The sequence below is a fragment of the Pelobates fuscus genome, chromosome 11 (assembly GCF_036172605.1).
Source record: "Pelobates fuscus isolate aPelFus1 chromosome 11, aPelFus1.pri, whole genome shotgun sequence".
Lineage (NCBI taxonomy): Eukaryota > Metazoa > Chordata > Amphibia > Anura > Pelobatidae > Pelobates > Pelobates fuscus.
This window is the reverse complement of record NC_086327.1, coordinates 122,925,090-122,945,958: the sequence shown is the minus strand read 5'-3', so window position 1 is coordinate 122,945,958 and position 20,869 is coordinate 122,925,090. Positions and strand designations below refer to the sequence as shown.

General features: G+C 44.4%; 1 protein-coding gene across 1 annotated transcript; it reads right to left on the bottom strand.

Moving 5' to 3' along the window:
- Window positions 1-11,095: 11,095 nt before the first annotated feature.
- Window positions 11,096-15,200, bottom strand: LOC134578029 (apolipoprotein A-I-like). The gene is made up of 4 exons (XM_063436996.1): window positions 15,130-15,200; window positions 13,817-13,885; window positions 12,724-12,862; window positions 11,096-11,967 (listed from the first exon to the last, which is right to left on the bottom strand). Exons 2-4 carry the CDS (start codon window positions 13,857-13,859, stop codon window positions 11,394-11,396), a joined length of 756 nt encoding a protein of 251 aa, XP_063293066.1. The 5' UTR covers window positions 13,860-13,885; window positions 15,130-15,200; the 3' UTR covers window positions 11,096-11,393.
- Between the last annotated feature and the right edge of the window lie 5,669 nt (window positions 15,201-20,869).

Below are 20,869 nucleotides of genomic sequence, written 5' to 3'. Positions count from 1 at the left end.
AACCACAAGGTGTCACAGTAATCTATTCGATCTAGCAGGTGAAAGAAAAGAGAACATTTTAAGAAAACATTTATTACAGCTAACCCCAAACATAAACTTAATATACACTGTGACAATCTGTCCCCTTCTACCATGCCTGCTGCGCTATAAGACCAGAAACATAGGGTGGTCCCAATCAAGTAGCAGAACGAGCATCTCAACATCCCACAAGGGCTGCATATGAAATAGATACAGATTTATATATTTTTAGGGTGTATACATAATGGTAAACAGACATTCTTTAGGTCAAACTGAAGAAATATTTGAGCAGCACTATGACTGCCACAAATTAATTACTCAGCACCAGAATTGATCTCTACTGACATCTAATGGCTCTTTTGGAAATTGCATCAATGCAAAGGCATTTATCTATTTTGTGTGTATTTGCAAAATGACCAGCATCACATGTGATTCCAAACTGGTACATCATCTCCAAAAAGGCTTGCTATGGAGAGATGGAATAAAAGGAAGGAAATCGACACGGGATAATATTCTTCAGCCACCCCAGTCTTATTCCAGTTTACTATGCTTTGCATTTATTTTATTTTTTTATTTTTATAATTACATTTGGTTCTACCCAATGACCGTACTGCTCCTCTTCCTTGCTTGCGGTGGATCCAGTTTACGGAGAAGTCACTTGCTGCCAATTAAATCTGCCCTGTTTGCCTGGCACCCTCACTTGGTATTCAGTATTTGTAACAACCTGCCATTTGTACAATCTCCTTGTTATCATTTCTGGAATTCAACCTCATGTCAGGGTGTTAACAGATTTAAAGATAGAGTTACATAATTCAGTGCCTCAAACTGCAATAGACCCAAGCCACTTTTTTTTTTTTTTGTGAACTGCCACCCCTGAATTACTGCATCCCATTGTCATTGTGTGTGGTCAGGCAGGCACACATGCATACCTCCCAACATTACAAAATATGTGATTGTAATGGGCTGGGATGGCCATGGAGGCGTTCCAGTAGCACAACTTGACATAGCACTCAGTTGTTTCCATCTCTCTATATTGATACCTTAGAGAGAGTTCAGAGAAGGGCTACTAAATTGGTTCATGGATTGCAGGATAAAACTTACCAGGAAAGGTTAAAGGAACTTAACATGTATAGCTTGGAGGAAAGACGAGACAGGGGGGATATGATAGAAACATTTAACATCCTTGCCTTTCTCAGGGCCGGCGCTTCCTATAAGGTGAACTAGGCAGCCGCCTGAGCTCTCTATAGAGAGCGCTCAGGTGGCTGCCGCACTGCCTCACCTCCCCTGTAGCGTGGCCGAGCTCCTCTCCGCTCCGCGACCTGGCCGGACTGACAGAAAGTGCAAAACTCCTGTACCGCGGACCGGAGAGGAGCTCGGCCACGCTACAGGAAGGGGAGGTGAGGTTAGGAGGAGAACTGGGGGAGGGGGGGGTAGAAGAACTGGGGGAGGGGAGGGAGATAAGAAGAACGGGGGGTAAGAAGAACGAGGGGAGGGGGGTAAGAAGAGGGAAGGTGGGGGAGTAAGAAGGAAACAAGGGAAGGGGAGTAAGAAGAAAACAAGGGAGGGGGGAGTAAGAAGAATACAAGGGAGGGGGAGTAAGAAGAAGACAAGTGGAGGGGGGAGTAAGAAGAAGACAAGTGGAGGGGGCTAAGAAGGGGGGAGGGGGAGTATGAAGAGGGGTGGGGGGAGTAAGAAGAAGAGGGGTGGGAGGAGTAAGAAGAAAGGGGGAGTAAGAAGAAGACAAGTGGAGGGGGGAGTAAGAAGAAGAGGGGAGGGGGGAGTAAGAAGAAGAGGGGAGGGAGGAGTAAGAAGAAAGGGGGGAAGGGGAGTAAGAAGAAGACAAGTGGAGGGGAGAAGTAAGAAGAAGAAGAAGAGGGGGGAGTAAGAAGAAGAGGGGAGGGGGGAGTAAGAAGAAGAGGGGAAGGGGAGTAAGAAGAAAGGGGGAGGGGGTAAGAAGAAGAGGGGAGTGGGGAGTAAGAAGAACACAGGGAGGGGGGAGTAAGAAGAACACAGGGAGGGGGGAGTAAGAAGAACACAGGGATGGGGGTGAGGAGAGGGGGTGGCGAGAAGAACACAGGGAGGGGAAGTGAGAAGAACACAGGGAGGGGGGTGAGGTGAGAAGAACACAGGGAGGGGGAGTGAGAAGAACACAGGGAGAGGGGGTGAGGAGAAGGGGAGGCGAGAAGAACACAGGGAGGGGGAGTGAGAAGAACACAGGGAGGGGGGGTGAGGTGAGAAGAACACAGGGAGGGGGGAGTGAGAAGAACACAGGGAGGGGGGTGAGGTGAGAAGAACACAGGGAGGGGGGAGTGAGAAGAACACAGGGAGAGGGGGATGAGGAGAAGGGGAGGTGAGGAGAACATGGGGGGAGGTGAGAAGACACGGGGGGAGGTGAGAAGAACATAGGAGAGGGGGGTGAGGAGAAGTGGAGATGAGGAGAAGGGGAGGTGAGGAAAACACAGGGAGGATGGGTGGGTGGGAGAAGAGACCCCCAGGGGAGGGTGGAGGGAGAGGAGAGACCACTAAGGGGCAGGGGAGAGCTCTAAGGGACAGAAGGGAGAGCTCTTTCACACTACACGCACACACACACACAATGCATCCCTATACATACACAGAAACACACAATGCATCCCTTACACACACATTCAAACACACACACACTGCTTCTCTTACATACACACAGAAACATTGCATTTCTTACAAACACTCAATGCACACACTTACAGACACACACCTTGCATCCCTTATGCATACAAACACAGATTCACACCATGGATCCCTTACACACAACCACAAACACACACTGCTTCCACTACACACAAACTGTTATGCCTATACACTACATTCCATAAGCACACACATTAGATCCTCTACAATAACACATAACACATACCCTACACACTACAGTCCCTGTGAGCGAATTTAATGGGTGGAACATATAGGTGGACTTATGAGTGGGCCTTATGGGCATACCCACCGTCAGGCCCTGGGGCCCAGACCTTGAGCTGCTTCCTGTTCTCCCAGAACACTGAATTTTGTGACCACAGTTACAAACAGCCTCCAGAGATCCGGTTCTACACCAGACCAGTGCAGCGAAACTGCAGCCAGTTCCCATCACCATCTGCATCTGGTTGTAAGTAGGCAATCAGGTATATTATTAGTGACACTAATCTCTAATTTACATTAAAGGACCACTCTAGTGCCAGGAAAGCATACTCGTTTTCCTGGCACTAGAGTGCCCTGAGGGTGCCCCCACCCTCAGGGACCCCCTCCCGCCCGGCTCTGGAAAGGGGAAAAGGGTTAAAACTTACCTTTTTCCAGCGCTGGGCGGGGAGCTCTCCTCCTTCTCTCCGCCTCCGTTCCTCCCCGTCGGCTGAATGCGCACGCGCGGCAAGAGCTGCGCGCGCATTCAGCCGGTCACATAGGAAAGCATTCATAATGCTTTCCTATGGATGCTTGCGTGCTCTCACTGTGATTTTCACAGTGAGAATCACGCAAGCGCCTCTAGCGGCTTTCAGTGAGACAGCCACTAGAGGAAATAGAGGAAGGCTTAACTAATTGATAAACATAGCAGTTTCTCTGAAACTGCTATGTTTATAAAAAAAATAGTTAACCCTAGAAGGACCTGGCACCCAGACCACTTCATTAAGCTGAAGTGGTCTGGGTGCCTAGAGTGGTCCTTTAACCCCTTAAGGACCAAACTTCTGGAATAAAAGGGAATTATGACGTGTCACACACGTCATGTGTCCTTAAGGGGTTAAAGGGACACTATAGTCCCCAGAACCACTGCAGCTTAATGAAGTGGTTCCGGTGTCTATAGCGTGTCCCTGCAGGCTTTTTAATGTAAATACAGTGTGCAGCACTAGCGTTAGTTCATATGGCAGATCATATGGGTGGGGCATTGTGATGTCACATGGGGGGGCGTCAAATTTTTCTTTTGCCTAGGGCGGCAAAAATCCTTGCACCGGCTCTGGCCTTTCTTCAATCTCTGATTGGATGTCCTCCCGCTTTCTGAAACTCAATCTCTCTAAAACTGAGCTTCTTATTTCCCCCCCTCATGATGCTGATCCTCTTCCTTCGCACTCCCTGCAAGTCGACGGTACTTGCATCAGTCCATCCTTGCAAGCTCGTTGTCTTGGTGTTATCTTTGACCCTGGCCCCACCTTTGCGCCATATATCCAGTATGTTGCTAAAACCTGTCAATTCCACCTTAAAAATATCGCAAGATGCTGCCAAGGAGCTTGTTCATGATCTGGTAATCTCTCTCATGAACTACTCTAATTCTCTCCTAGTTGGTCTCCCCAAATGCCGAACTGCCCCGCTATAATTGATAATGAATGCTGCCGCCAGGCTGATCTTTCCCACCCGTCGCTCCTCCCATACCTCGCCCCTCTGTCGACCCTTACACTGGCTTCCTGTATCCTATAGGTGTCAATTCAAAATACTAACCCTTACCTATAAAGCTCTAACCAACTCTAGCCCCTCTTACATTTCTTCCCAGATTCATAGATATGCCCCTTCTCGGTCTCTCCGCTCTGCCGGTGACCTTCTCCTGTCCGCTGCTTGCACCCTTACTGTTAACTCGCGCTTGCAGGACTTCTCGCGAGGTCTCCCTACTTTTGGAACAGCCTGCCTACCCCCATCAGACTCTCCCCTAGTCTTAAATTATTTAAGAAGTCCCTCAAAACAGAAATGCTTATGGACTCCCTGAGTAACTTCTCTATACTTATCCTAATCTGTCTCTCGCTCACCTAAAGAGCCATACTCCACTCTCACCTCCAGCTCTGCTACTTGTCCACCTTGTTTGGTGGTTGTCACCCTTGCTGTCCTGTTGTTTATTTGTACCCCACCTCATCTAGACTGTAAACTCGTTTGAGGAGGGCCCTCGTCTACCTATTGTTCCTGTGTCACTGTGTACTTGTCTCATTTATTGTAAATTTCCCCCTTTCATAATATTGTAAAGCGCTGCGGAATTAGTTGGTGCTATATAAATACCATTAATAATAATAATCATCAAAAATACATAAAGGGAATCAACACAGTAAAGGAGGAGACTATATTAAAATAAGAAATACTACCACACAAGGACATAGTCTTAAATTAGAGGGGCAAAGGTTTAAAAATAATATCAGGAAGTATTACTTTACTGAGAGGGTAGTGGATGCATGGAATAGCCTTCCAGCTGAAGTGGTAGAGGTTAACACAGTAAAGGAGTTTAAGCATGCGTGGGATAGGCATAAGGCTATCCTAACTATAAGATAAAGCCAGGGACTAATGAAAATATTTAGAAAATTGGGCAGACTAGATGGACCGAATGGTTCTTATCTACCGTCATGTTGTTTGCAAGGAGCATCAGTTGCACACGGATACCGACTACAGATTAGAACGCCTTAGTTTTAGAGCAACCAATTAAATAATATATCGTATCTCAGAAACAGTCACTCTATACCACAAGATGGCAGTCTTCTCAATGCCCTCATACACCAAGACACTCTGTTACCAGAATCTATTTCACGTTTATTATGCAATATGTTGTTTTTGTTTTTCACTAAGGACAGATTCTTTGTAAAGAACACTTGGCAGATAACAAGTGATTAAGTTCATATTATTGAAATTCTGCTGAAGTCATAAAACCCCCTGCGGAATCATAAATTGATAAGCTAGGCAATCACACCTGAGACAGCCTTTACGCTGCAGACGGTTTCCATAAGTTAGTTTTTTGTGTTTATTTCTCACAGTTGGGGTGATCGCATTAATTGTATGATAGGAAGTAATCATTCCGTGGGGTGGCGGGGGCATGTCACCTATTCTTTGTGAGCAATTTGTTTAATGTACAGTTTATTGAATTTTGCAATTCAAACAAAGAAAAATCTGTCTGACTTTGATAACGTTGACAATCACAAATACCAATGATCGCTCGAAAGTACCAGGATATTAGTACCTCTATGAGGAGATGCTGATTGGTGCAATATGCCATAACCTCTCAATGATTGGCTGAGATTGTCAATAGATCAGCGCTGAGTGTGAAAAAAAATGGTAAGTAAAAATCCTTTCCCATGCGATCGAATGGATGGCAAGGGACCTCAATAGTTCATTTAATACTATATTGTCAGGAATAAATGTTTGTAGTGTTTCTTTAACACCTATTAAAGGGAAACCCATACTTCCCAGGATTATTGGATATTATGTTTACCATGGCCAGATTAAGAGCCCAGTGGGCCTGGTGCTGACAATTATGATGGGCCTAATTACAGAATCTTATCGACCAAAAACACTAAAACAGTCATACCTCTCAAGCATCATGTATCTGATGGAGTTAATGTTGGAGGGAAACTTAAAGGATGCAGCTATAAGAAAACACATACTCTATGCTAATCTCTCTCAAATTTATGCTTTCATCTTTCAAGTAAATCCATAGCCCCTAACAGCAGTGTCCAGTAAAGCAGGAAGTCAATGGGCAGGGTAAAACGGTGGGCTACTGATGTGAATCAAGTGACCAGAACTGCCGAAAGGGGTGCACATGCCAAAAAGGGGGCATGTCTGTCCAAATAATTGGAGGGCCAACCTGGCATCTGTGTCCCTATGTATCAGTGTCAGTGTCCCCATGTCGCCCAGTCCCCTAGTCTCCCAGTGTCTGTGTCCCCATTTCTCCCAGTGTCCCCATGTTTCAGTGTGTCCTGTGTCACTAGGATACTAGGGGACACTGAGAGACATGGGGAGACTGGGAGACTTGGGGGCACTTGTGGATACAGACATGGGGACACTGAGAGACATGGGGACACAAGGAGACATGGGGTTACAGAGACATGGGGACACAGAAGCTGGGAGATATGGGGACACAGACATTTGGGGAAACTAAGACACTAGGGACACTGAGAGACATGGGAACACAGACACTGGGAGACTATGGGACGCTGGGAGACATGGGGACACAGACACTAGGGACACAGGCTGGGAGGCATGGGGACACTGGGAGACATGAGGGCACTTGTGGACATAGACATGGGGACACTGGGAGACATGGGGACACTGAGACATTTGGGGACACTGGGAGACATAGGGACACTAGGGACACAGAGACATGGGGACACAGACATTGGGAGACATGGGGACACAGACACTAGGGACACAGGGAGACATGGGGACACTGAGACACTGGCTGGGAGACATGTGGACACTGGGAGACATAGGGACACAGACATTTGGGGACACTGGGAAACATGGGAACACTGGGAGAAATGAAGACACTGTGTCCCTAGTGTCTCCATGTTCCAATGTGTCTCCCTATGTCTCACAGCATTCCCATGTGTCTCAGCGTCCCCATGTCTCACAGTGTCCCCATGTCTCACAGTGCCCCCAAGTGTCTCAGTGTCCCCACGTCTCACAGTGTCCCCTAGTGTCTCAGTGTCCCCATGTCTCCCTGTTGCCCTTCCCCCCATCCTTCATATACCTGAGCTGTAGTCTGTCTCTGCAGGCTGGGAGCTGCTGTCTGGACTCTCTGTGCTGTGTAGCTGCTCCCCCGCAGATCAGTGAGTAGAGAGAGGCAGGGAGATGCTGTAACTACTTGCCGGTGCTGGTATTTCAGAGTAATCTCCGTTTATACTGAGAAAAATATTTGCATTTGTATTGCTGGTATTAATGCAATACCGTCACGGCCAGGCAGCCTCAAATACAGGCTGTGCCTTAAAATACCAGTCAGGTGGCAAACCTAAGAGTAGTGTGTAAAACAAAAAAATATATATATATTTTTTTCTTAAATGGGCCTATTCTATGGACCTGGGCCTGGGCCTGGAGCTGCAGCTCCATCCGCCCCTGTGTTAATCCGGCCCTGGAACCAGCAACAACCGAAATGCCTGTGCCTGTGTGTGTGTCAGCATGTCTGTGTGTGTGTGTCAATACGTCTGTCAGTGTATGTGTCTGTGTGTGTATGTATGTATGTATGTGTGTGTGTCAGTATGTCTGAATATGTGTCGATATGTCTGCCAGTATATATTTGTGTGTCAGTGTATGTGTGTGTCAGTATGTATCTGTGAATGTTTTAATATATCTGTCTGTGTGTGTATGTGTCAGTAGGTCTGTCAGTGTGATTGGGGGTTGGGTGTAATTGGGGGGAGTGGGAAGAGGCAGGGCCTAGGGGGCCCAAGAAAATGCTTTGCCCAAGGTCCTATTCATATTATAGACGGCCTGGGTGTCAGTATATCTGTATTTCCCTTTAAGTAAAAGACATAGAGATACAAATCATAGTGCAAACTGTACAATACTATTTAAGTGTGAGGTATAGTGCCAAGTAACAACTCACAATTTTCTGAGCTAAAAAAACTTAGCTCAAGTTCTTGCGCTTTAGGGTCCGTTAAGGCGACCCTATCCCTACTTTGCGTCCAAATGTTCTTCGGTTTCTGTCCTAGGTGATTGGCATAAAAGAAAAAATATATAGTGTGATATTGTTGATTTATATATGGGTAATAGTAAAGTGCAATTAGGTACTCACAAACCCAGAGCCTTCCAATAGGCTCAAATCAAGTCGCATTTGTGGTTAAGGACCACATTCCTTCTTTATAATTGCAGGAAAAGGTAGTGCCGTAAGTGTATAAAAAGTAAATACTTTATTACTCTTAAAAAAACATATAATATAAAAAACACAATAGTTAAAGAAATACACTTATTCGGCTAAAGTCCAAAAATAGAATCTTAGTGCTCACTGCTCTCCGTTGACGCGTTTCGCCAATAGGCTTCCTCAGCTGGAAAATTCTATGTAGGTTCCTTGGACTCCTTCCTGCTTTAAATACTCTTATAATACGGGAATGATATGCTGGCTTTAAAGGACCACTATAGTGCCAGGAAAACATACTCGTTTTCCTGGCACTATAGTGCCCTGAGGATGGCCCCACCCTCAGGGCCCCCCTCCCGTCGGCTCTAGGGTGAGGAAGGGGTTAAAATCTTACCTTTTTCCAGCGCTGGGCTCCCTTGGCGCTGGGGAATCTCCTCCTTCTTCTGCCGTCATCGACTGAATGTGCATGCGCCGCAAGAGCCGCACGCGCATTCAGCCAGTCTCATAGGAAAGCATTCTCAATGCTTTCCTATGGACGACAGCGTCTTCTCACTGTGAAAATCACAGTGAGAAATGCGGAAGTGCCTCTAGCGGCTGTCAATGAGACAGCCACTGTGGTGGAATCTCGGTAAAAATAAATTTAGTAGGCCGAGATTACCACGTGGCATGTGTACGTGCATATGCTGACGTATCGATCAGTTGGTTGCACGAGGCAAGATACGATCAGTAGTGTACGGAGCATGTGCAAGAATACAGGATGTAGTATTCCCCTCCTCCATTGTGCTGGACAAGCCATGCGGTCAAGCAGGAAGTTAATTCTTATTTGTATTGATTGGTCAAGAGAATGTGCGGGTGGAGCTTACTATGGGAGGAGTTATGTGCCTATATAAGGAGCCTGCACTATTGTCCGGGGCTCAGAACTTGTGGTATTTTGGTGACGCTAGTCCCTCTGAGTCCCGATCGGTGATCCAATAAAGAATCTCTTCCTTCCTGAAGAAACCTGTGTCCATCTCTCTGTGCTTCGCTTCCGTCAGTTTCTCCGGTATCACCACTAGAGGCTGGATTAACCCATTCTCTGAAACTGCTATGTTTACAGCAGAAAGGGTTAATCCTAGAGGGACCTGGCACCCAGACCACTTCATTAAGCATACTTCCAAAAACAGAATATTCAAGGATGTAATCTTTCAATGTAGGGTAATAACTGCTATTGTAATCATGTGATCAATAGATCACATGGCCCACAGGGGCCTTAGAGGCAACGGAGGTGCTCCAGGGATACTGTTTTGGATTTCAGGCAGCCCCCCCGACCGAGATCGAAAAGGGAGGTAATTGTAGCTGCGGTGGGAGGAGGAAGCGTTCGATGCCATCCTGCAGAGTTAAAGCTTGGCTTTTTGCAGGACAGCTTAGAATGCACTGCGGCAATAAGGGAATAAAGGGGAACTGTAAGTTGGCAAGAATTTTTAATGTTAGGTTTAGTTATCTCTATATTTAACAAATAGGTATAGGTGAGGTATAAAAAATAACATTAAATGTAATCTGCACCTCATCCACTAAAACACTAAAGGGACACTATAGTCACCAGAACAACTACAGCTTATTGAATTTGTTTTGGTGAGTAGAATCATTACCTTCAGGCTTGTTGCTGTAAACACTGTCTTTCAGAGAAAATGCAGTGTTTACATTACAGCATAGGGATCCCTCCACTTCTCAGATGGCTGCTAGAGGTGCCTCCTGGGGCAGTGCTGCACAGTGTGACTAGCATCCAGTGTATCCACCCTCTGCAAGCAGACACTGAACTTTTCTCACAGAGATATATTGATTCACTGCATCTCTATGAGGAGATGCTGATTGGCCAGGGCTGTGTTTGGTTTGTGCTGATTCTGCCCCTGATCTGCCTCCTTGACAGTCTCAGCCAATCCAATGCTCTCCTATGAGAAAGCTTTGTGATTAGCTCAGATCACCACTTGTGATGATGTCAGCCAAGCAGGCAGTTTAGGTGCATAGCCAGCAGCAGCAGACTGGAACAGATTGGAAAGTAAGATTTTACTCTATTTGGAGGGGCAAGGGGGAGCCAGGGGGGCTAGATGGTGGTTTTAACACTATAGGGTCAGGAATACATGTTTGTGTTCCTGACCCTATAGTGTTCCTGTAACACAAATTTACAAGAAAACAGAGAATTTCATGAAAAAAAAAAGATTAACACAAGTTTTTTTTTTTGTTTTGTTTTCTTTTTATTCAGTGGTGCAAATTTCAGAGAACTGACTGTTCCCTTTGAACTTAGGTTGCAAAACACCAACTTTTTAAGAACAAGCAGTTAGACTTGAGAAAAATCTTAGATTTAAAAGACAGGTTTTTTTTATATATCATGCTATCTATTTCATTGTGTTTTAAATACTCTTGCAATTGCATTTGTGGCTATGCAGGTTGTATTGTTTTCTTATGCATGATCAAAAATAAAGATAAAAAAAAAAAAGACATGCACAATACAGACATGAAAACTAAAATAAAAATACATATCAACCCACAAACTCCAAAAATGCTAAAATTATTTTATTTTCATATGCAAAAAAAGTAAGACTACAGACCCAGTCGAAATCTACAGCTCAGATAATCAAAGAAAAAAGAAAGAAACTAAATAGTAAGTGTAGATAAGGGAACAATAGAAACTAACTATAGCTAATAGTACGAATAAGTGATCGAAAAACAACCCACCACATTTACATTAAACACCTGTAGAATAATGTGACTGACTCTAACGATATTTATTAAACTGTAAACATGGAGATAGAATACAAGTACGATTCTAGTCCATATTCTACTGATATATTTAATCTAAATACAAACTTTTTCTGATTTCCTGAACTATTTTGTCCAGATATTGCTCCACATTTTTAGCATGAGGCACCACACTCTTCTTTAAATTTTCTAAATGTGGTTTGATAGATTCCCTTAGCTCATCGATTTCTTTTTCTACCTGAGCAATATAGTCCTTGGACCATTCACCATGCAGTTCTTTACGATTCTTTTCCAGTTCCTTTTTCAAATCTTCCAAATAGGGAGCTATTTTGTTACGCAGTTCTTCTACCTCGGAGCGTAATTTGTCACGCCCTTTCTCTGCAACCGGTCGTATATTTTCAAAGAATTTCTCCACTTGATTTTTTAGGCCATTAAATAAGTTTAGTGTGTAAATAAAAATATCCTTCTTCATGTTCATTGCATACTCATCCCATTGTTTTCCAAATTCTTCCAAGTGGGGGAGGACATCCTTCTTAAGCACTGGATACTTCTCATCCAGCTCCTTGTCCACTTGTTTCCAAGCTGAATGTAGATATGTTTTAATTGCTTGCTTGATATCATTACAGTTGGTCTTCAATGCATCAATTGTATCCCTAATTTTCTGCCTGTCAGGATAAAAGATGAGGATATTAATATTTTTAAGTACGAAATGTGGTTTGTTCAGTATTTGTGAAAAACATATTCGTTCTTAAAGATAATGTGACACACAGGGGTGGGAATGTGGTCTCAACTCTTCTCTCAACTTTTTGTGGTGTAACTCTGATGTCACACCCAGCACCTATAACATATTTGCCACCCATATCATGGAAACACATCGTACCACGCAACAATATCCTGTGCCTTTGTTACATCCAGAACGTATTACGTATAACAAGCAACCCCAGGTCAAGAGTTGCCAGGCATCCACTATATAAATACTTGATAGATAGATAGATAGACTCCTTTCTATTAGTTTATTGCCTGTCGTTCTAAAGATGAACATTATTGACTGTACTTGTTACATGCTGGATAATCGGAGATCGGGGCTTATAAGTGAGTAGGGAATGTCATGGGCAATAAATTCGGATCACTTCAGCCATTCGGGACTTCGTCAGTTCGGCACTTTGGGAACTCGGGACTTCAGAAATTCCCTAACCCTACTGCTAATCCTAACCCTTCCCCTAACCCAACCCCTAATCCTACCCTTAACCCTACTAGGGGAAGCATACGAATGTCCGAATTGCTGAAATTTGTCTAAATTTCAATTCGGACCTAAACAAATTGCACATGTCTATAAATAAGTTAGCAAATCACTTTATGCACATTATCCATTAACTAATGTAAGGGGGACTGGAAAATATGTAACATTACATAAATCTTACTCTTTATCATTGCTTGTTGACTTCACGTAGTCTGCAGCCTCTGATCCAAGCTCAACAATGTTTTCTACAAATTTTTCAAATACATCAGATATATCGGATTTTGGTTCATCTCTCTGCCAAAGGAAGCGCCCGTGCGTTCCTGAAGGAAAAGGATAGTTAATTAAAGGCACGTTCCAAGTACCACATTCACTACAGGGAGGCTATGTTCATTTTTACGTATCAAGAAACGTCCTACCTCCTATTGCACAGTGGGCAGTCAATGCCTTTCAAGTATTTTATTTATCCAAACGTCATTATTATGACATCTCCCTTCGGTTCTAAACTTCTAGACCGGCTTGTTTACATCAATCTAACTTACTTTTTCAGCTCCTTGAATTCTTCTGAAACAGCTCTTACGGGTAACTAATGATTTACTTTCTTCTACATTTAGCATCACGAGTGGCCTATATATTATCTCTGCATCTCTTCCGTTTGATTACACGTTCTAAAACTGAACTTTTCATCTTTCCCGCTTCAAATATTCCACCTCCATCTGTTTCCCTACATCCCTACAGGTAAATGGAACACCCATTACCCCAATCGCCTAAGCTGCACTGCCTTGGAGTTACTTGCCATTCAGGTCTCACAGTTTATCCCTACGTTCAGTCTGATGTAACTTCAAGCCCATCACTCCTCTCTAATGCAAGCTGCAACTGAGGGCCTTGTTCGTGCCCTTCTCATTTCTTACCTTAACTATTGAAACTTGCTGCTCATCAGCCTTCCAAATATCTGTGTTATTTATCTCCATATCTCTTGAATACACAAATCTCAGGCCAATGTCATTAATGCACATTTCACTCCCTTCCTGCCCTGTCCATCCTTAATACTTCTCATGTTATATTGCTGCCTTCATAGCACACGTATGTTAGTATATCTGCATGTCAACCAATATATAATTTATCAAACAAAACCTTGATGATCAATAATGGAGAAGTTCCAAGGTACCTCATACTTTTTATTAATTCAGGAAGTTCTAAACTTGTGAATATGTTTACTAAGATATGTTCAATACACTCAGTAAGGTATAGTTTATTGGGGATATTTCTCCACATACCTGAGATGAACAGAACCGATAAAGTTAAAATCAGGATCTTCATGTTTGCGATTTATGTTTTCCTTCAACCTGTAAAACAGAGACAGTGCCAGTGGACAGAAATAGTTTGGTATGAGATCAAAGAAAAACTAACTGTACGTCATTCATGGGCAATGGTAAAAAGAAAACATGAGACGGATGATGCCAAAAGTAATTCACCAGAAATAAATATTGCCACGCCACTTGGGATATGCCATATCGCAACAGACATGGAAAAATTCATTATAGGTAGAGTAATTTTACTAGTTCCTACTCACTAGCGATTAAGCTATTATTTTACAATATAAATAAAAATCCAATAAAGAGGTCCATGTCGTCATCTGTCCCTGTACTTTCTCTGTTCACAGCCCAACATCTCAATGATTGCGTGTTTGCTCACTGAAGTCGTTGACTTTCACCCTCTCCAGTGACCTTGCACCATGAGAACCCTATAACTTAATAATCATTGCTGTATCTATCCTTCCTATCCACTCCTTTGCTTCTCTTTAAATCTTTGTCCTATATATTTTTCTTTCTTCTCCAAAGCCCAAATATGTCTGCCATGCTGGGTCCATGTGCTTCACCAAACATCCTCTGAATAGCTTTACTGCCTACATACTAAATATACAACTATCTCCTATACCTACTATCTACCCTACTGACTAGTGTATACCTACCTATTTCATATGCAATTACCTACTGTATATCTAACTACCCGCTAATTTCCAACTTCATATCTACCTACTTACTATCAACCCAACTACCTAATAACTACCTTACATTATATATACTCCAATAACACTGTAAAGGGAAACATTTATTTTTGGTACACTACTTAAATTATAAAACATAAGTCTTTTTTTAAAATTAAGGATATTTATCCACACAGCAGTCACTCTACCCAGCCAGTACCCGTTGGAAAGCAGACATAGGAAATCTCAAGTGTTTCTGTACTAGACAATCATCGACTGACATTCCTTTTCACTTATTCAGCATTCCTTAATTAAACTTCATTCTATCTTCAGATCTACATAGACAATATGACTGGAACTTTTTGTGCAGAGAATACTCTGTATCTTCCTCTGCACTGTCCCCTCCACACTCATTATTTTCCCCTTTTTAACACACTATTCTCCGACCCACTACTGCCCTTGTTCAACTTCTTCCACTTAGTGATCCACAAATACACGTCAACTTCTCCCCACCCCACCATGGGCTATCTGGAGCAACTACAGCAAATGAACATGAATCTCATTCTTTGGGGTCCACAGAAATAATGCAAACAGCTCTCTTACCACAATAGTTACAGCTGTTCCTGTGATCCAGGAGAGGCATCCACTGGTAGATATATTGTATGAGCCGCCCACTTCTGGGCATATGCCCAATCAGATAGGAAGTGCCTGCAGGGACTTCAAAGGTCATATGGCTGATACCAGTGAGAACAAAATCAGGGTGAAGGGCAGCTAAAATGCCTATCGTGAAAATTTATATTATTTCACATATTTTTAATTAGTAAAAATTGTACAGCGCTGCAAAATATATTATACAAATTAAATGATGAAAAAATACAACACGTTCATTCATAACATGTACTGCTTATGGCCCCACAAATATACTGTATATCAGAATCTTATAAATTGTACACATCATAGTGTTGCCAAGTGAGAAGAATGTGGCGATAAAATGGATTTGCAATAATTGTTACCCAAACCATAAAATCATTGCTTAAACAGTAATAACATCGAAGTAAAGTTGTAAAATAACCCACAGCTTTATGTTAAATTTATATAAACAGCCATATAAGAATAACTGCTGCCAACTACCGAGAACAGGCTTATAGGCAGTGCCTTATAAACCTCCCCTCCAGACTCTTGTAGAATGTCAAACCTTCCCCCTGTACCAGGCCAGGACTCCCCAAATCCCAGATCCTGTACTCTGGAAAGGGGATATCAAAATCAGTCTAAAGAAAAAAAAAACTAAAGAAAAAAAGGATAAAATGATGTGGAGAGAATACAAAACAAAGCACCTCATGCAATCCTATAATAAACAGTAATAACTATCTAGGTAAACATTTGGGAGTAGACGTTTTGGAAAGACTTCCCCTTCAGAAAACTGTCTGCTGACAGGTAAGAAGCTCACAAGACCCCATATCATATTATGTGAATAGTACCCTAGCCCCAGTAATGGGGAAAACTATTTTACAACGGTTCACACTCTTACCCAGGTCTTCTCCGGGCGCAGAGAGACCTCTATGGCCAGTGACTTGTATCTGGCTTTTGCAGAGCTACAGAAACCAGATGGTGATCTCGCCAGCCATTCATCGTGTCAGCTGACCTTTCTCAGCCAATCAAAGCAACTTTGTACATAGAAATATGTACAAAATTGACATTAGCCATTCATTGTCTACTCTTCCCCAGGAGAAACTGTAAAATGAACCTGAGGATGAAGAGAAAATAGGGTTTAGAAGTATGGTGTGACCATATTTCATATTAAAACTGAGTATTTTTTTCATACTTTACAAATAAACAGAAGTTTTGATGTCTACAAAAACATTTTTGGAGTATTCGCTTAACTCAGAATTTTCACAAAATGAATCCAAATTGTAAAATTGAGGCAAAAGTAGCCAATTTGTGTGACTAATGTCGACATGGAGAATTTTTCCCGGATCAGCTGTTTTGCCTCAGTTTTCCATTCATATTTAATCTATGAAAATTCACAGTTTAGTAAATTGGCTTGTTGATGTTAAATCCCTAATCTTATACTTTGGATTCTCCTCACAAACAGAACACTGGGAACATCATCAAATATAAATAATGGGTCAAACTCCATCAAACAGAGCAACGTTTTATTTTGGCCCAAATCAGCAGTTAATGATTCCAGCTAGGGCAGAAATAATCAACAGTAGCAGCAGATGTTGCAATTGATCCCATGTTGACATCAAATAGTTTTTGGCTATGAAAAAAGTTAGCTAGTTTTAACAATAAATGGATTTTAACAGGGTTTGAACATCACATCAAGTTGTGTACATCAGTGGTTCCCAACCTTTTTTTTCACTTGAGTACCCCTTGGCAGCCCATTTCCATAAATTGTACCCTCATATTAGCAAAATGTTTGTTCTTAATATAGATTCTATTATTTTAAATGTATATGTTTTTCTTTGCCCCAGACTCCCCAGTTTTTCTGCCCCAAGCTCCATCTGCTTCTCCTCCGCCCCCTGCCCCCTATATATTATTAAAGGGACACTCTAGGCTCACACACACGTTGGGTGCACTGTGTAGGTTAGGTTACAGTTAGTTAAACTGGGTGGGTTTATACTATTAAAGGGACACACCAGGCTTCCACACACATTAGGTGCACTGTGTAGGATATGTTACAGTAATACTGGGTGGGTTTATATTATTAAAGGGTCACTCCAGGTTCCCACACATGTAAGGTGCGCTTTGTATGTTAGGTTATAGTTAATTATGCCAGATGGGTTTATATTTATTTTCTTGATTATGATGAACTAATCAAAAATATTTCCTCAAATTTTTGCAGAAAAGAAACATTAAATATGGCCACTTAGAGTCTGAATACAAAGATACTACAAAAATACAGATCTTACAGTTGGCAGGGGGTTTACTTTGCTAATTCATGTCTTCAGTGAAAATTAATTATGAATTAGTTGGTCACCTTCTTTGACCGGTCATTCAAAAACAAAATGTTATCCTCTCAGCGCTCAGAGCCCTGTACCATGCACCGTCAGGTCGTGTCCTGAATGCAGGATTTGTGTCGGACCCCTTCAGTATCTCCAGTGGTGCCCGCCAGGGGTTCCCACTGTCCCCACTACTTTATGTGATGGCACTGGAGCCACTGGTGGTCAGGGCCGCCATCAGGGGGTGACAACCATAACAGTTGTCACGGGCCCGGAGGCCCTGGGGGGCACACACTTAGGGCCACCCGATTAGCCCCCTCCTTCAGGGGCCCGGTCAGCGCTGTGGCCGTTGTATAGCGCGACCGGGCCCCTTTAAAAAAAAAAAAATTAAAAAAAAGTGCTGCTGGGAGGAAGTGGTCACTTCCTCCCAGCTCTCTCCGCGCGGGAGGAGCGCGCGCGTGGCCAGCCGTGAAGAAGGAGAGCCAGGCAGTGAAGAGGGAGCAGCGCCGACTCCCATCATCCCCAGCCACCCTCCTGCAAAGAAAAGGTAAGAGACAGGAGGGTGGCTGGAAAATGAGCTGTGTGTGTGCATGTATGTATGTATGTATGTATGTATGTATGTCTGTATGTGTGTGTCTGTATGCATGTATGTGTGTCTGTCTGTATGTGTCTGTCTGTCTGTATGCATGTATGTCTGTCTGGATGCATGCATGTCTGTGTGTATGTATGTCTGTATGCATGTATATGTATGTCTGTCTTTCTATCTGTGTCTGTCTGTCTGTATGCATGTCTGTCTGTCTGTATGTGTATGTCTGTATGCATGTATGTCTATGTATGTATGTGTATGTATGTATGTATGTCTGTCTGGATGCATGCATGTCTGTCTGTATGTCTGTGTGTATGTCTATGTATGTATGTCAAAGAAACAGTTCCTGGACATATTAAAAACCTAACTTGTTTGTTGCCACTCATATTATGTATGTATGTCTGTGTGTCTGTATGCATGTATGTGTGTGTGTGTGTCTGTCTGTCTGTGTATGTATGTCTGTCTGTATGTGTATGTATGTATGTATGTATGTATGTCTGTATGTGTATGGCTGTATGCATGTATGTCTATGTATGTCTGTCTGTATGTCTGTGTGTATGTCTATGTCTGTCTGTCTGTGTGTGTGTATGTATGTCTGTCTGTATGTATGTCTGTCTGTCTGTCTGTATGTGTATGTATGTATGTATGTATGTATGTATGTATGTATGTATGTATGTCTATGTATGTATGTCTGTCTGGATGCATGCATGTCTGTCTGCATGTCTGTCTGTCTGCGTGTATGTCTGTCTGTATGCATGTATGTCTGTGTGTCTGGATGCATGTATGTGTATGTCTGTCTGTCTGTGTATGTATGTATGTCTGCATGTCTATGTATGTATGTATGTATGTATGTCTGGATGCATGTTTGTGTGTATGTCTGTGTGTATGTCTGTGTGTATGTCTATGTCTGTCTGACTGCATGCATGTATGTCTACGTATGTATGTCTGTCTATGTATGTTTGTGTATGTCTGTATGCATACATGTATGTCTGTATGCATGTATGTCTGTCTGTCTGTATGTATGTCTGTATGTCATTATATATGTATATATGTCTGTCTGTATGTCAGTATGAATGTATGTCTGCATATCATTATGAACGTAGGTCTGTGTGTATGTGTATGTGTGTATGGATGTCTGTATGCATGTATGTCTGTCAGTATGTCTGTATTGCATGTATGTCAGTCTGTATGTATGTATGTCTCTATGCCATTATGAATGTATGTCTGTGTATGTCTGTATGCCATTATGAATGTATGTGTGTATGGATGTCAGTGTCTGTATGTATGAATGTGTATGTATGTCGGTGTCTGTCTGTATGTATGTATGTGTCTTTATGTCCTCTTGCATGTGTGTCTGTATGTATGTTAGTATGTGTCTGTCTGTCACTATGTATGCCTGTGTGTATGTCTCAGTATGTGTGTGTCAGTATGTATGCCTGTATGCGTGTATGTCTGTTTCAGTATGTGTGTCTGTGAGCAGAGGCGGCTCTCTAATTAGGCGGTTTAGGCGGCCGCCTAAGGCCTCGCGCTGGCGGGGGCCTCGCGGCCGCCTAAACCGCCTGTGAGCAGAGTGTGCCCGGTATGCCGCCGGGTGCGAGGCCCCTCCTGGCTGCCCGGCCACCATCGCAGACACTGGTCTGCAGCTCCGCAGTGTGCAGAGCTGCAGACCATGTGACTCGCGAGAATTGGCCAATCAGAGCGTTGCCGCGGGTTACCACGGCAACGCTCTGAAATCTCGCGAGATTACATGGTCTGCAGCTATGTGGAGCTGCAGACCGGAAGCAGTGGCCACCGGACCACCAGGGAACCCACTGGACCACCAGGGAAAGGTAGGCTCTCCCTTCCCATCACCCCCCACCACCCTCAGCCTCACCCCCCACCACCCTCAGCCTCACCCCCACCACCATCACCCCCACCACCCTCAGCTTCACCCCTCACCACCCTCAACCTCACCCCCCACCACCATCACCCCCCACCAGCCTCAGCCTCACCCCCACCACCATCACCCCCACCACCCTCAGCCTCACCCCCCACCACCATCACCCCCCACCACCCTCAGTCTCACCCCCCACCACCATCACCCCCACCACCCTCAGCCTCACCCCCACCACCATCACCCCCCACCACCATCACCACCCTCAGCCTCACCCCCACCACCCTCAGCCTCACCCCCACCACTCTCACCATCACCCCCCACCACCCTCAGCCTCACCCCCCACCACCATCACCCCCCACCACCCTCAGCCTCACCCCCCACCCTCAGCATCACCCCCCACCTCTCCCATCACCCCTCCCCACCCTCACCATCACCCCCCACCACCCTCAGCCTCACCCCCCACCACCATCACCCCCCACCACCCTCAGCCTCACCCCCCACCACCATCACCCCCCACCACCCTCAGCCTCACCCCCCACCCTCAGCATCACCCCCCACCTTCACCCCCCACCACTCCCATCACCCCTCCCCACCCTCACCATCACCCCCCACCACCCTCAGCCTCACCCCCCACCACCATCACCCCCCACCACCCTCAGCCTCACCCCCCACCATCACCCCTCCCCACCCTCACCATCACCCCCACCACTCTCACCATCACCCCCCAGCACCCTCAGCCTCACCCCCCACCACCATCACCCACCCTCACCATCACCCCCCACCACCCTCAGCCTCACCCCCCACAACCATCACCCCCCACCACCCTCAGCCTCACCCCCTACCACCATCACCCCCACCACCCTCAGCCTCACCCCCCACCACCCTCAGCTTCACCCCCCACCACCCTCAGCCTCACCACCCCCCACCACCCTCATCATC

Bases quoted from the DNA above. Each gene is read 5' to 3' on its own strand.
- LOC134578029 (XM_063436996.1), bottom strand. From the start codon at position 13,859: ATGAAGATCCTGATTTTAACTTTATCGGTTCTGTTCATCTCAG. The intron at 12,863-13,816 runs GTATGTGGAGAA...CTTTTCCTTCAG, and splicing joins ATCGGTTCTGTTCATCTCAG to GAACGCACGGGCGCTTCCTT. The intron at 11,968-12,723 runs GTAAGATTTATG...TTATCCTGACAG, and splicing joins TCAACAAGCAATGATAAAGA to GCAGAAAATTAGGGATACAA.